Source organism: Mirounga leonina, unplaced genomic scaffold (genome assembly GCF_011800145.1).
Source record: "Mirounga leonina isolate KUSES-001 unplaced genomic scaffold, KU_Mleo_1.0 Mir_126, whole genome shotgun sequence".
NCBI lineage: Eukaryota > Metazoa > Chordata > Mammalia > Carnivora > Phocidae > Mirounga > Mirounga leonina.
Window position 1 is genome coordinate 6,264,540 of NW_023270314.1, and position 16,087 is coordinate 6,280,626.

General features: G+C 34.2%; 1 protein-coding gene across 6 annotated transcripts in view; it reads left to right on the forward strand.

Annotated features, from left to right (window-relative positions):
- The window catches only part of NAP1L1 (nucleosome assembly protein 1 like 1), a 32,695-nt gene that overhangs the window by 9,051 nt on the left and 7,557 nt on the right, over positions 1-16,087 (forward strand). For 4 of the 6 annotated variants that reach the window (XM_035002105.1, XM_035002106.1, XM_035002104.1 and 1 more), the window contains exons 2-9: positions 881-917; positions 5,393-5,478; positions 6,961-7,063; positions 12,657-12,798; positions 13,062-13,142; positions 13,871-13,999; positions 14,952-15,023; positions 15,822-15,961. In XM_035002105.1, the coding sequence (XP_034857996.1) occupies positions 901-917; positions 5,393-5,478; positions 6,961-7,063; positions 12,657-12,798; positions 13,062-13,142; positions 13,871-13,999; positions 14,952-15,023; positions 15,822-15,961 (770 nt within the window). In that variant the 5' untranslated portion in view covers positions 881-900. The remainder of the gene's footprint in view (positions 1-880; positions 918-5,392; positions 5,479-6,960; positions 7,064-12,656; positions 12,799-13,061; positions 13,143-13,870; positions 14,000-14,951; positions 15,024-15,821; positions 15,962-16,087) is intronic. The other 2 variants (XM_035002107.1, XM_035002109.1) reach the window with 2 other exon arrangements.

A 16,087-nucleotide genomic window follows, 5' to 3' on the forward strand; every position in this document is an offset into this window, starting at 1 on the left:
TTTTGGTAGTCCATGCATTCATTACATGTGGCATTAGTCATTTTCCTGCCTGAATATAACACGTTTTACCTTCAGTTTTCTTTTTCTAAAAGCAGTATTGTCTAAGTCAATACTAATCTATAGCGGGAAAGAATTTAGGATATTCTCCAGATCAGTTCTAACAGTATTGATGTCGGGTAACCAAGAGTTTATTGACAATATGACAGCTTATCCAGGGTAGTCTGGGGGTGTGGTCCTTATCAGTGATAAGACATGAGGTACATTTGAAGAGATGGGGAAGGTTTACTTGATACAGATTGGAACCCAGAGCTTTAAAACTGTCACTAAGTTGCTTAAAGGACTGGCATTTGGTAGGATTATTAAACTTTTTGGAAAGATCTCCAGGGACATAATGGTGGCAGATTTTGGCTTTTTAACATGAATTTGGTAAGAATTAATACTGGTAAAAATGAAGTGGGTTCTGTGAGGTACTAAGTAGTCTAAAAATTTAAGCAAAAGTTGACCATTTGTAGTTGTTAAAGGAGTTTGAATAACTCTTGTATTGTTCCTTTTCTGTGATACTAGCATACATCAGATTCTTTACCAGCAGTGCTATTATGAAAATGTCCTTACATGGTAGATTCTAACAGCCTAGTAATAACTTGCTTATTTTTAGCAGTATCCTCTGAAAAATTACTTTGGGGGCTAGTATGAAAGTCCATATATATGTGCCACGATTTTTCTTCTTAACACTGATGTGTTTTTAATGGGGGTATACATTCCTCCGTGTGGTGATTCTCAATGTGGTACTGATTTAAAGGGTTTGGGCATCAAATATTTTTAATGGTTTTAAATACATTATATATGTATATTTTGTTAACACTGACATTTCTCTCCATAGATATTTGGAGTTCTTACAACATGGCAGACATTGACAAGTAAGTGCTAGATAGTTGGTTTTTTTGTTTGTTTTTTTCTTTTCCCAGAGATTTGGCTTCACTTTGTACTGTGATGTCATTAATAGTAGTAATAATATAAAAATGTATGGTAAAGACTGATGCTTAGTACCTGCTGTTACAATAGTTGGGTACAGTGTACCCAAGATAAAATATAGTATATATAATCATTGTCTTAAATACAATAAACCATTTGCCAGTGTTTATTCTTAGGAATGTGCTGAGCACAGTAATGAATCAAATATTTGCAGAACTCATTTTTACCATACATGTATGGTAATTACTACTTCATATTACGGCATCACACATACAAGATAAAAAGTATATGAAATTTATATGTAGAGTTTAAAGAGTAATAGGATACTTATAATTTATGAGTTTTTAAAAGTAAAACATTACTTTTAGAAGCCCAGTGTCCCTCTTCTCATTGCATCCTCCACCTTTCCTCTCCAGACGTGTAAGCACTGTCTTGGCATTTGTCTAAAGCATTCCTTTTGTTTTTTTTTTTAGAGTTTTAACACCTACACATTGTTAATCAGTGTTTAATTTTGAAAATCTGAATAGCAGTCACAAACTTAGCTGTGTTTAAAAAGAAAAGCAATATTACCACTATCAGTTGAAGTCTCCAAGGTAGGGAAAAAAAAGAAACAAAAAGATTATCTGGGTCACAGTCTAATTGCAACTTTCCTGAAGAATTTATTGGGCAAGGTCATACACTCTAGAAACACCAGTTTAATGAAGTTGACTTCTGGCAGGGTTCTGGTGTGGATGGATGTTTTGCAGAAATACGGTAAGGGAGAATGGGTGAGCTGCATTGTTCGTTGCTTATGATTTCACACAACTTAGGGTTAGGTTAAAACAACACTTGGACATGGATTTAGGGGTACGATACGACCATCCACAAGTTGTAGGCAGCAGAGCATGGAGGTGGGAAGGCAGGAAAATTTAGCACAAGGGCATCACATTCAAGTACATATAAGAATTTGACTAATTATTCCATGCTTAAAAAGAATGGCAGCAGGTATTTTAGTGATAATGGCTTTCAAAGTGATTGCCTCCTTTATTACTGCTCCAATCTGGATTGCTTAACCTTGGTTATATAGCTATCATTGTGGTTCTATTTTATTATCTTCCTGGGGTTTCCTTTTTGCTGCTTCTCTTGGGTTTGCTATTTGCTGTATCCCATGTAATTTTCTTTTTTGGTTCTTTAATACTTTCTTGGAAGAGTACAAGGGAAACATTATTTTGAGATAAATGATTGAAAATGACAATTCTATCCTTATGTTTGATAGGTTGAGTGTAGAATTCTCATTTGGGAATCCTCTTTCTTCAGAATTTTGAAGGCATTGCTCCATTACCACCTGGCTTCCAATATTGCTGTGTTGAAGTTCAGAGTCATTATAATTCTTGATCATTGTATGTGACACTTGTTTTAAACAAATATTTCTGGAAGCACTCTGGCTTCAGAGTTCTGAAATTTTCACATTGTTTATATGTATTTTTTAAATTTCTTGTGTTAGGCATTCAGTGGTGGGCCCTTTCAGTCTGGCAACTCGATGGCTTTCAGTTCTGGGGAGTATTCTGGACTTAGTTTGTTGAGTGTCTTATTTCTGTTTTCTCTTTCTGGACCTCCTATTATGTTATATGTTGAACTTGTTCTTCTAATTATCTTTTGTCTTATTTTCCATCTTTATCTCTTTGCTCTTCTTTTTGGGCAAAGCTGAAGAAATTTTATCTTTCAGCTCTTGTATTGAGTTTCTAAATTTCTGTTGTATAGTTTTCAGGAGTGTCTATTCTCTGTTCCTGTTTTTTATAGCATCTTGTTCCTATTTCATTGATTGTAATGTCTTTTCTCTGGATCGTAATATCTTTTCTCTGGATGTTTTTTCCCCTGTGTGTTTGCTCTTAAATTTTTCTTTCCCCTATTTGTTTTCATTTCCATGTAAAAGCATTCTCTCAAATAGGAGGTAATACTTGGTTGTCTGCTCACTAAGATTGGGGTGGGGGAGAACATGCAGTTGAGAGATGTTTAAGAAAAAAGTTGATTAGAAAATTTGAGTGTTGTGGGGTGGAGGGAGGCTTTTAATTTAGATTGTAATGTAAGGTCATCAAAGTGGTTGTTTATTTTGAGAATCCCCATTGTCAGAATGATGTTTTCTTCTGGGCTGGTCAGATACCCCAAGGAAGAGTATCTGGGTAAAGATCTGGCTTTCAGTGTTGTGGAATCCAAATTGGGAAAAGGTGACCAGGGAAGGGTCTCTACATTCAACATTCTAGCATGATACAGTCCTATATCTGAGAGACTCTTGGCTGTATCTGTGGTCTTACAGTCTGAGCTCTTAGTTTAACCCTTTCCAAAGAAGAAACTGCTGTGCTGCTGGATTGAGGGAAAGAATCTGGGGATTTAACTGCTTTATCAGTTTTTCTTTAGTCCTCCCTATTTTCTCCAATTTCATCCCCTCAGCCCTAATTCCAGAAGTGTCCTTTTTGAGTCTGTGTTTGGTCTAGTTTTCATCTTTTCCGACTGTTCAATTTCAGTTCTCAGTGACGTTGCTGTTGTGCTCTTGTCTTCCTGTCCTTTAATGTTTGTCTGTTTAAAAAACCCTTTTATCGTAATTTTAGTAAAGATTTGGGAAGGATTAAGATCAGAGGAGTATGTGCAATCTGCCATCTTAACCTTGCAACTTCATTTTGTTTTAAACTTAAAAAAAATAAAAGAATAAATTGGTTGTGACCGCTTGATTCCCCACCATCCCTTTATTTAATTTTAGATGGCTGTCAGCCCTAGGAGGGTGGGAGGGACGGAGGATTCTTGTTCCTTAAAGCAGGAGTCAGCAGACTTTCTGTATAAATGACCTGATTATAAATATTTTAGGCACTTTGGGCCATATAGTCTCTGTTGCAGTTACTCAACTCTGCTGTTGTAGTGTGAAAGCAGCCATAGACAGTACATAAACTTACGTGGCTGTGTTCCAATAAAGTTTTATTTACAAAAATACTGGGCTGTATTTGACTATGTGACATAGTCTGTGGACCCCTGTTTTAAAGCCTTAAGATGTAGATGTTCATTAAATGATTAAAATCACACTGGACGAATAGCTGTGCTATGTGATCTTTAGTTAATGGCCCTTAAATCTAAGTATGCTTAAGTTTATATGAAATCAAAGATAATTTCAGAAACGATCTATTGTTTCTGATGGGAAGGCTGAGTTTTTTTCTCCTTAGTTTACAGGAACATAAATTTTGCTGGCAGAATACAGTTGACCTTTTCTGTAGTTGTTCTTATATGAAAATTAGATAGTATTTGTCTCTGTATGAAAGTTAATACTTCAGATGCTGTTTCTAAACATAAATGTGACTAAATCTGTAAACCAAATACTAAAATGTAAAATCACACAAGGAATTATATGAAGACCTATATGTTGACTTAGATAACCTTATTTTCCTTTTTAATTCTCGTTGTAATTTCATGTGCAAAAACTAGATTTTTAGGATGAAATGGGGAGAATGTTATCTTACTACTTTTTTCCTTTCAATGGTGCCATCCTCCTGGCTTTGCTTTAAGTATGAAGTAGACTCAGGTCTTCTTAACTTTTTGCCCATCTCCACTATGAAGTAAAGAAAAAGGAGGAAAGTCCAAAGATAGTGAGTACAGGCTGATGTGATTGCCCCATAGCCATCAGGGATCCAGGATCCTTGTTCTTCCAAACTCCTTCATTCTGTTGACTTTCATTCTTTAGGATGCCTCCTGGTCCAGCATGGCTTTTGGAACTCTAGTCATCACATCCCTATTCTATGAAGGGAGCAAGATCAAAAAGGCCTCCCAGCTGTCTACTGTCCTATAAAGGAGGCTTACTCAAAATTCTATTCATTTTGCTTTTTTAACTCACCGCCCAGAGTTACATAACCACACCTAGCTAAAAGGTAGGCTGGGAAATGTAGATTTTTAAAAGCTTGGTGTATTGCCATCTCATATAAAATCAGGGTGCTGTTACTAAGAAGAGTGAAAGCAGTGGATATTGGGTAGAGAGCACATACTTCCTGACCTCACGTTCCTGGAACCAACACTGTCAAACCACATTTTTAAAGCTTGGAATAGAGGGGCCCCTGTTGGCTCAGTCAGTGGAGCGTGCAACTCTTGATCTTGGGGTTGTTAGTTTGAGCCCCATATTGGGTTTAGAGATTACTTAAAAATAAAATCTTGGGGGAAAAAAGAGCTTAAAATATAAATTTTATATTTGACCATGTGCTTTTAAATGAAATTTTATGTACTTCCAGTTTGTGCTTGTTTACATATGAAGTTAGAAAGAAAACTGAATTACCTTTGGAATTTCCTATTTCATATTTTTGAAAGAGGCATATTAACCTAGAAAATGAATTGAAGTTTTTTATAATTTTTTATTTATTTTTTGGTAATTGGTACATTTGAACCTTGGTGTGATACTATGATATTGTAGCAAAGAACAGTCTGAACTTGATCAAGATTTGGATGATGTTGAAGAAGTAGAAGAAGAAGAAACGGGTGAAGAAACAAAAATCAAAGGTATTACTTTAAATTACTTCAGGAGCCAGTGATTGCTGGCACATGTCTTCTAGAGGGTAGTAACAAATACTGTTCCCTTTTGGATCCTTGTCTAGACACTTTACCCATGTGGCCCATACTTCTAGTTCAGTAACAGTTTGTGTATGTTCGGGGTGGGGGGAAGAAAGGAGGGGAAGAGGGAGATGGAGATAGAGTAGTAATAAGGGAGGAAGGTATGAATATAGTTAGTGACCCAACCGAAGTTACTCTATGCCTTCTAATGCTGGAGTGACATGGCATAACTGTCAAACAGCTGCCCATGAGTTTTGTCTGAATTTAGAAATGTTACAGGTGTTGGTGGGAGTTGTTTTTGGTGGTAGTTCTAAACAACTTAGAGTTACTGGAAATATTCAGTATTTCATATGTAGAAAACATTTAGTTGTGTATTTCAACCTTTTTTTAATCCTTCCCAACCAAATGACAAAAAAGACATTTATTAAATGTAAACAAAAATCACTCATAGTTTTCTTTAGCAAATAATTATAAAGGGGGAGGTAGCGATGGTAGGGGGGCTTGTACTGCTTTAGGTTATGCCCTATAGGTATGGGCTAAGAATATTAAAGTACTAGATGACTCAGCTTTCCATTGTTAAGCCAGATGGAGGTTAATTGTGAAAAGACTACTGAACTTCAGCTTCAGCTTTCATCTTGCAGCCTTGTCTTAAAAGATACATAGGTCAGTATCCTTAGTGGCCAGTATTGACATTTCTAAAGGCATGTTGGTTATCATAACTGTACATCATCCAGTAATCAAATTAATATTAGGAATTGACCTTTAAAAACATAACTGGGAAAATTCATGTCATTTTTGTGTAATGTCTATTGACGAGGAGATGATAATAGCAAAATAATTTGTTTTGCCTAAATCTAGTTGATTTTTGGATTGAGTATAATTTTTAGACATCATTAACAACCACATTTTGTTTGGCTTTAGTTACAACCTTGATTGTCTCAACTATTAACTTTCTCTATTCTGATAAACAGAAGCATACTATACTATAAACATCAAACAAACATTTAGGTTACTCACTCCACAGTCTTTTTCCCAGGGTCGAAACCGTCACTGTACTTCCGATAATGTATTGTCTGCCTTCAAAGTGTTAGAGTCGTAGGTAGGCATCTGGGTGAAGCTTTGAGCTTCTTAAAGATGTAAGGTGGATGAAACACAAAGTAGTAGGAAGAGAAAGGATATTTATTGTTAATAGTAGTTGTGGCAATGGTCTTCAGAAATGGCGTGTGTTAAGATCATTAGGAATCTGAACTTTTCCTGAACGTCAGGTTTTCCTAGAGTGGATTTTCCTCAGCTTGCTGCCCATCTGTACTCAGACCAATGAATTACGGGCTAGTCAGGAAAACTTCATGATTGGATTGTCCTATTAAAATAGCATAATATATTTTCATAAAATCCTTTCTTTCGATGCCCTTTTTTTTTTTTTTTTTTAAGCGCGTCAGCTGACTGTTCAGATGATGCAAAATCCTCAGATTCTTGCAGCCCTTCAAGAAAGACTTGATGGTCTGGTAGAAACACCAACAGGATACATTGAAAGGTACAAGTTCTTCTTTTCTGTAGTCCTTATTTAGCCCTTCTATAATCAACATTGCAGGTGTATCTTTTTAAGACCATCTAGGACTTAGATATGTAATAGTGGAAAGCTAATGTCTGTTCGTATCTAGTATAGGATTTTAAAAATTTTGCTGAGTACCACCAATTTAGAGTTGGGTCTTTTAAAGTTTGACTCCTCTCCATAGGAAAAGTACACTGATCTTAACCATTTCTGAGATTTGTTTGGAGATTTGCTAGAAATGCACAGAATTAGAAGAAATACAGATTTCTTATTTATTTCACTGGTCCTATAAATCATTTGCAATAGCCCATATATCTTATTCTGCTTATAATTGTTATGATTTTTAAGATCCATCCATGTTGCTATCTGTATGTAATCTCTCATCAGTAGTTTCTAGCTTCTGAATGTTTGTTGTCACTTACGGTGATTTGTGTCCGCCATGTTTTATTACATGCTTTTTTTAATATGCTTTTTCTTTGATGGGTATCTTGATTGCTTCTAAGCTCCATCAACACAAATTCCGTTGTAATGGTCCTCTTTTTGCATGCCCTCTTAAACAACAGTGTAAGAATTTTGGGGGGATATGTACTTACCGGTGGGATTGTTAGTTACAGGGTATGCAAGCTTTAAGTACTTCTCAGCTTGCTTTCTAGAATGACTGTGTCCAGTGCATGAAGGCACCCTTTATCCTTGTATCTCTGCTAGCAGTTGGCATCATTCAGCTTTATGGGTTTTTTGTTTTTACCAATCTAAGAGGTGCAGGCTTATTTTGTTTTATTTGTACTTTTTGTTGTCTAATGAGTTTTGAGTTTTCTTCATGATTGTGAGCCTTTTAGATTGTTCTCATTGTCCATTTTCCTATTGGGGTTTACTGTCTTGTTTTGCAGGAGTTTTTGTATATTCAAGGTGTTAATCTCTTTATCAGTTTTAGACTTTGTAAGTAATCTATTGTCATTTTTATTAATTTTATCCATAGCATTCTCCATTAAACAGAAGTCCTTAATTTTTGTGTTTTAAGTTTTTTGACCTGTGGCTTATTCTTTCAAGTTAAGAAGTCCTTTCTAGTTCCTTCTGCATTTCCTGTTGACTAGTTTTACCTTTCATCTTTAGGTCTTTAATAAACCCTCTTGAGGCCACCTTTGTATTTAGCTATGCATCAGGGTTTTTTTTTTTTTTTTTTTTTTTTTTTTAGTGAGCTTGTTTTTATAACACTTAACTAAACAGTTCATTATTTCCTCATTTATTTGTGATACCACCTTTATTGCATATCAGTTTCTTATAAACACCTATGTTTGTCTTTGAGCAGCACTCTTTTTTTAATACGGCTTTTTAGTATGTCTTAATATCTAGCAGGGTGATAATTTAATCTTTCTTTAATTTGTTTCTCGCTGTAATAACTTGCTTTCTTCTACCCGTCCCCCATCCCCTATGGAATACACTCTTAAGATTGGCCTAATTATATGTAGACCTTTATCCCACATATGGTTGATAGTAAGTTTAGAGGGGTTTTCACAAAACAAAACAGCCCCCCCACACTAAAATTTTGATAGGAGTTACATTGAATCTATTGATTAACATGGATAGGGGATTTTTCTTTTAATGTAAAATTGTCTCATCCATATCCTTATATTTATTGAAATCATACTCTCTCTTATTACGAAGTTTTTCTCATAGTCTATTCTTGGTTAATTCCTGTATACTTTAGTTGTGTTGCTATTGTGGATAGTATCTTATTTTTTATTGTATTTCCAGGTTGGCTGTTGTTGATGTAGAGAAGAGTGCTATTGATTTATTTTTATTTTTTATTTCTTTTGCTATTGATCTTATATCCAGAAATCTTGCTACACTTACTACAGTAATTTTTTTTTCTCCCAAAGGCAAAAGATCTTGTCTGCAAATAATGGCAGTTTGAGCTCTAATCTTTCACATTACAGCACACAAAGTTTATTTGTATTTCATTATAACATTGGCCAGGACTTTCAGTACTGTGTTAAACAATTAGCATTAAACATGAGCATCTTTATCTTATTTCTAGTCCTAACCAGGAATGGATATAAAATCTTGCCATTAAACTTGGTGTCTACTTAGATTTATTATGACCTTTTTTTCTGTATGTATTCAGAGGGTCTTTTGACTTTTTCTTCGACTCTATTAAGTACATATTAAATATTTTTGGAAACATGATACTAAACTAGCCTTGCATTCCTGGAATAAATTTAATCATATATTATTACACTGTTGAGTCAAGTAGTTAATATCTTATTCAAGGTCCTTATTTGTTAGTGAAATGTACTTGAATATGTGTGCCTGTGTGTGTGTGTGTGTGTGTATATATATACACACATACATATATATGCATGTGTGCATGTATGTACAATATAGAAACTTTCATGGGATTGTAATTCCATGCCCTGGTTTTAGAGTCAAGATTTCAGCTGCTTAATGAATAAACAGGGTTGCTTTTACTTTTCACCCTGTGTTTTCAAAGCAATTTGTATAAGATAGGAATTAACTGTTCCTTGAACAGTTGGTAGAACTCTTCTAAAAATGGACTTTGGCCTTTGGAGTTTAAGAACCCTTAATTTGGATTTGCTCCATTCCCCTCCAGTTTCTTGAATTGAGGCTTTGTTCATTTGATTTTTTTTTAAATTATCTTTTATGGTCTTAATATTTGTTTTTCTAAATGTTCTATGAAAGTTAAGTGTGAAGATCTATATGTTGAAATTAGTAGCCTAGATTTATTAATTGTGTTGTTCAGGTTCTCTTATTTCTGCTTATTGATTGACTGCTTGATCTAACAGTTTCTGGGAAGAATGTGTTCGAAATTTCCACTTAATCTGTTTCTCCCTATTATTCTGTTGGTTATAGATTAATATATTTTGAAGCTGTATTATTAGCTATATGTTAGTGATGTATATATCTTGTCCTTTTGTTCCAGTTTACCAGTGTAAAGTGTCCTCCAGTTTACCAGTATAAAGTGTCCTCTTTTGTATTTTGTGGTGGTGGTGGTGTTATAAATTGTTTTGTCTGATATTAAGATAGCTATTGTAGCTTTCTTTTGGTTTTTATTTACCTGGCATGTCTTTTTCCATTCTTTATCTTACCTCTAGTATGGAAGTTTGCTTCTTTATTAGTAATTTTAAACTCTTTGCATTTCTTGAAAGCAGTATTGTTTTTGGACTTAATTGTTATTATTTTATAATTTATTGTACTTTGTTTCTTTTCTGTTTTTTTGCTTTCCATTAAATAAATCAAGTTGTCTTCTGCTGGTATCAAAGTTACTGCATTCTGTTGTTTGTTATTATGTTAAATGGACTCATAACCTAATACCTAAGTTTATTTACCCATATTGATTTCTTAAATTTAGTGATGTCTGTATTATTTATAAATACACGTTCTCTAGTCCGCCTTTTTTTCCATCAAGGCAACAGTAGGATTTACCAAGATATTTGGCCACCTGTATTTATATAGTAATTTCTTATTTTTTTTTAACTTCCTCAGAAATGATCTTTAATGAATGTATTGAGTATCTCTGGCATATTTCCTGAAGCCTGATATGCCTCATACAATTTTTATTTTGTCTTCATATTTGAATAGTTTGGCTTATAAAATTGTAAGTGCAGAGTTCTTAAATAAAAGTTCGTTTCTTCTTGTATATGGTGTTTTCTTTTGAAGCCTGATGTCAGATTCCTTTTCCTATGTAGGTTTTTCATTGAACACATGTAGAATTTTCTTTGGTCTTTGATATTCATGAATCTCATTAACCCAAGGGTTAGAGTAAGGATTTCCATATTACTTTAACTCTGAGAAATTTATTATTCATTTATTCAGATATCCACCTCCCTTCTGTCTTTCAGCTATTGCTACTTTCGTCATCCAAGTCATAATTTTTCTGTCTTTCCTCTGCCTTTCTGGAGAGCATTTGAACGTTAATGGACTTCCTTAAGTTAAACCTATCCTGTTTATCCTATTTGTTGGTTTATTTATTTTAGCTACTTTATTTTTCATATTTAATATTTCTACTTTGTTTTAGGTTTCTTGGTCTTGTTTCTTCTCTCATCTCTTTAAATATATTTATATTATTTTGTCTAATAATACGGCTTCCGATCATAAATATTTCATTCTTTCATTAAAATTTATACTCCAGAAGGGTTTAGTTACTCTGGCTGTAGAGCTCAGGCTCACTGATTGGTAACAGTTAGTCCCCAATAATGATTATTGAGGGAAGAATAAAGATCAGGCTCTGGTTTGTGACAGTCCCAATGGAATTTAAGAAAGGGATTGGAATGAACCTAAGGAGAGCTCCAGTTACTTCAGACTCAGTTTGCTGTCAATTCCAGGCAATTGTTTTTGCTGCTTTTGGGGAGGAGGCGGTCTCCTTTGGTTGTAATCCATTGTACCTGGATTGGAGAGGTGGAGGAATGAGTGCTTGTAGGCTCTCAGCCAGACACTGACTGTTGTAAGGCAAGTGCAGAATTTCAAAAGCTTTCTTTGAACCTGTCTTCACTGCTACCCATTCTGCCCATTCCCTCCCTTTTCCAGGTTGCAGTTCACTCTGTACAGTTGTTAGTCTTAACTCAGAAGTTGCTCGTAGTATGTGGGTGCTTGTGAGTGTGTGTGAGTCCCTGAAATAGTTGTTTTCTTCTTGGTTCTGAAGTTTCTAGGGTTGAATTTTTCTGAGGTACAGTGTGGGGGTGGGCAGCACCCCATGCTGTTTCATTACCTTGACAAAACAAACTTTTTACTTTTAATTATAAGAAAAAAAAATTATCTGTAGATAATTTTTTACTTCTGATTATCATAACTATAAAGTAGTGGTTAACTAAGAAAATTATTTGATTTACAGCAATCTGCCTATGGCAGGAAATTCTAACCTGGATTCTGTATCTGTTGTACAGATCCCTGAAGTTAGATAAATTTTGAGTGAACATTTTTTGGGTGGTAGGGGGATTCATAAGTTGAATCATAACTTCAGGGGGCCTATATTATACCCTATAGTAAATTGTATGATTTGTGAATTATATCTCAAAGCTGTTATTAAAAATCCCTTCATGAAATACAACATTCTTTTTTTAATATAAATATAAATTCTAAATAGAGACTAAAATCGAAAATAATGGTGTAGGATACCATCCTTTTTTCTAATACAATATCCTTTTCCCTAAAAATAGCTGGTGTGGGTGAGATAATGCCTACTTTTTTTTTTAAATCAACTCAGTTAGGATGGTCAGTCCATGACTTTTTAACTTCCTAAGATAGACTGTTTTACAGCTTAAATGCCAGCACTGACAAGTCTAATGCTGAACTTGATTATAATGAAAGATTTAGGGTTGATATGATTTACATTTTCTTATCACAACTTACTGTATCTGTTTAAATGTTCACTTTTGAACTATTTTATAGTCAAGAAGTCCATGTATTTATGTTTCTTGAATTTTAATTACTTTGAGTATACCTTTTGCTTCAAATAGGAAACCTATCATTCACTAACTTTTATGCTTTACTTTTCAATATGATAGAAGTGTGACTTGTGTTTACTGTGATGCTGTGTAACTGGTGCGTTCCAACCTTTCAGCTTGCCTAGGGTAGTTAAAAGACGAGTGAATGCTCTCAAAAATCTTCAAGTTAAATGTGCACAGATAGAAGCCAAATTCTATGAGGAAGTTCATGATCTTGAAAGAAAGTATGCTGTTCTCTATCAGCCTCTATTTGATAAGGTAATGCTTTCTACTGTTTTATTTTCTTTATCTAAAATTTGAGATTATAATAAAGCTCTGGAAATATAAACAAACTTGCAGGTGGTTTAGTCTTTAGACCTCTCAGCAAATGGTTATTAGAGGTAATTGGGAAAACTGTCAGTAGCAATTCAAGTTGTGGTATGCATTCATTAAATCTATACACATCTTTAATGAGAAACAATTAGTTTCTGGCTTGGATGTCAGTGTTTTTATGCAAGCTTTTTTTATTTTAATCATTTCAGCGATTTGAGATCATTAATGCAATTTATGAACCTACGGAAGAAGAATGTGAATGGAAACCGGATGAGGAGGATGAAATTTCGGTTGGTACCAACTTTAATTTAGTGTTTTTATACCTTAGAAATATTTTATTGTAAGATTCATGGTGAGTTAACAATAATCAGAACAGATGAGCCACTGTTAGCCCTGGTACCATCTGTACCCAAAGTCATTTTTCCCTTACATTTTTTAGTATTTAAATTTTATAGATTATATAAACTTTTCCTTTGAATTTCATGATGACCTGCAAAGGTTTGTTCTTGTTTTTCACATGATGGAATGGAGGCTTCTAATGACTTGGCTACAATTAATAAATGGCAGGGTTGTGACACAAATACAGTGTTCTATTACATGACTCTGTTTCCCCAGCATTGCTATTTTAATGTTGGTTGATAAGGAGAACGTAATGTTTTGATCAAGAACACCAAGGGGTAAGGAATTGGGCAAAGTTTATATTTATTTTATTTTTTTTTCCTGAAGCTTTAAAATGTTTTCCTATAAAACTTTCCCTATAGTTCATAGGTTCTCTCTTAGTGGTTCTCTTTTGGAGGGGTATGGTAGTAGCAATATTTATAGAAGTACAGTTTGGTATGAGTATAACAGCAGTGTTTACACAATTGGACTAGAACTTCGTTGATTGAAAGTTGCAATTGGTGATTGAGGATTTGTTGGTTTCTGTACTTCACTGCTGGATATAAGTTAGGGGATGGGTAAGATCTTATCAAGTAGTCTGATTTAGGAATTCAGTAACATAATGCTGTCATTTATCAAGGAGGAGCTGAAAGAAAAAGCCAAGATTGAAGATGAGAAAAAGGATGAAGAAAAAGAAGACCCCAAGGGAATTCCTGAATTCTGGTTGACTGTTTTTAAGAACGTTGACTTGCTCAGTGATATGGTTCAGGTAATTTTACTCATAAAAACATCAGTTTACTTTAAAGGGTAAAAACCTTTGAAATTTAAATGGCTGGGATGACTAGTCTCCATCATTGACCTCTATAGAATGATTGCTGTCTTTTGAAACCTGTTACCTGTAGAAGGAAAATTGGATCTTTGATGAATGTAATAAATTCTAAATCATTTTCAAAAATTACATAATGAAATGGCCCTTTGACAGTTACATTGAGCAATGTTTTGTCATAGTCTTATGTCTTCTGTGTTTAAGTGCTTGGTAGTAGAGATTGGAGGGAGGAAACTTAAAATTTCATTTATCTTACCCAAAAAGACCTTTTCAGTCTGAAACAAATATTCCAAGGGACGTTTGCATTTTAAAAGAATAACATAAAGATCTTTAACTCTTAAAGTTGTCACTTTTTCTGGGAATCCAACACAGATGTCACTTTTTCTGGGGAACTTTTTGTGTCCTAATCAGAAGCATTACTTGAGCCACTACTGTGCGCATTATAGTACTTGTTGCCTTATGGTGTGATCGTTGAAAGTTAAAGGCAAGAAAAAAAAATCTCAAAACAATGACTGCTTACTGCGTTTCTACTTTGGCAAAGTAGGAAAGGACCTAGCATAATGAAAGGAACAAGAAGCAGCTGGAAAAGGAAATGTTTTTAAAGCAAACATGCCTGAGTTAGACTTGGTTTTATATTCTTCAGCCCATTCAGTCTGATGATGATGTAATTCTCTGTTAAGTCATTTTTTTTCTACCATTGCCAGTAGAAATAAGTAGAGCTTATAAGTAAACTAGCTTTAGTATAAGCCATTATCTGGAGAGTAGGCCTTATGGTTCATAAGTGTTACATAAAGCCTCACTATAAATGTCTCAGCTAAATGTTTATTGTCCAGTAATAGCACACTGATCCTAAAATGCCATGTTAGATACTCATTTTAATATTCTTAATTTGCAGGAACATGATGAACCTATTTTGAAGCACTTGAAAGATATTAAAGTGAAGTTCTCAGATGCTGGCCAGCCCATGGTAAAAGAACTTTGAAATATTTTTAGTTCTGTAACATTAGATGTTTATAGATATAGATATATGGAACTTTCTAAAAAGGTGATATTCTAAGCCTAGAGATGGGTGAGAAAGAAGTTAAAACTCATACTTGGTACTCTTTAATTGTTGGTAGGCAATAAATGTTTGGATGTTGGTAATTGTGATGTAGAATTTATTCCTTTTCCTCCCTCTGAACATAAAACTGTTTTTGAAATATAGTAAGTCCTTGATAAAAATAGATAAAAAATAATAGCACCCTAAATACTTACTCTGTCTTAAAAGGCATGTGTCTGGGGATTACATAAAACAGAAGATGTTAGAGGGCCCCCGCTTCCCCATGATGAAAGATCAGCTACTAGCTTCTCCCAAAAACCATCAGTGTTATGTGAAGTATGGGCAAAGCTACTATAGACTATACACTCTTCTATTGTGTGTAGTAAAGTTCCTCTGTCAAATTTGGGTTAGAAGATGATTTAAAGTCCTCTTTGTGAGGATGGAAGGAGGAAAGAGTACTTGGTCAGTTTATTCAGTTGTTCTAACCAATTTTATAAACATGTTACTAAATAGAAATTGTAAGCTGAGCTAAGTTTTATTCAGTTTTATTTTGTGTCTTGTTTTGCCTTTAAACATAATTTGGGGTTTATCTGACCCTTTCCCAGAATAGGAAAGGCATTATCACCTAGAAGTTTATGTGTTTATAAAAATCAACAGATTGAATTTTAATATATGTGATGTAGGAACTTCATTAGTGTTTACTTTTTTTATTTTATTTTTTTTAAGAGTTTTGTCTTAGAATTTCACTTTGAACCCAATGAATATTTCACAAATGAAGTGTTGACAAAGACATATAGGATGAGGTCAGAACCAGATGATTCTGATCCCTTTTCTTTCGATGGGCCAGAAATTATGGGTTGTACAGGGTGAGTTTAATTTTACTACTTTCACAGAATATTCTTTTTTGTTTTACTTGTGATTTGTGATATTTGGTATTTCCTAGTGTATACTTGATACATAGTTTATCTCTAAACATTTCAGATTAAGTGTTT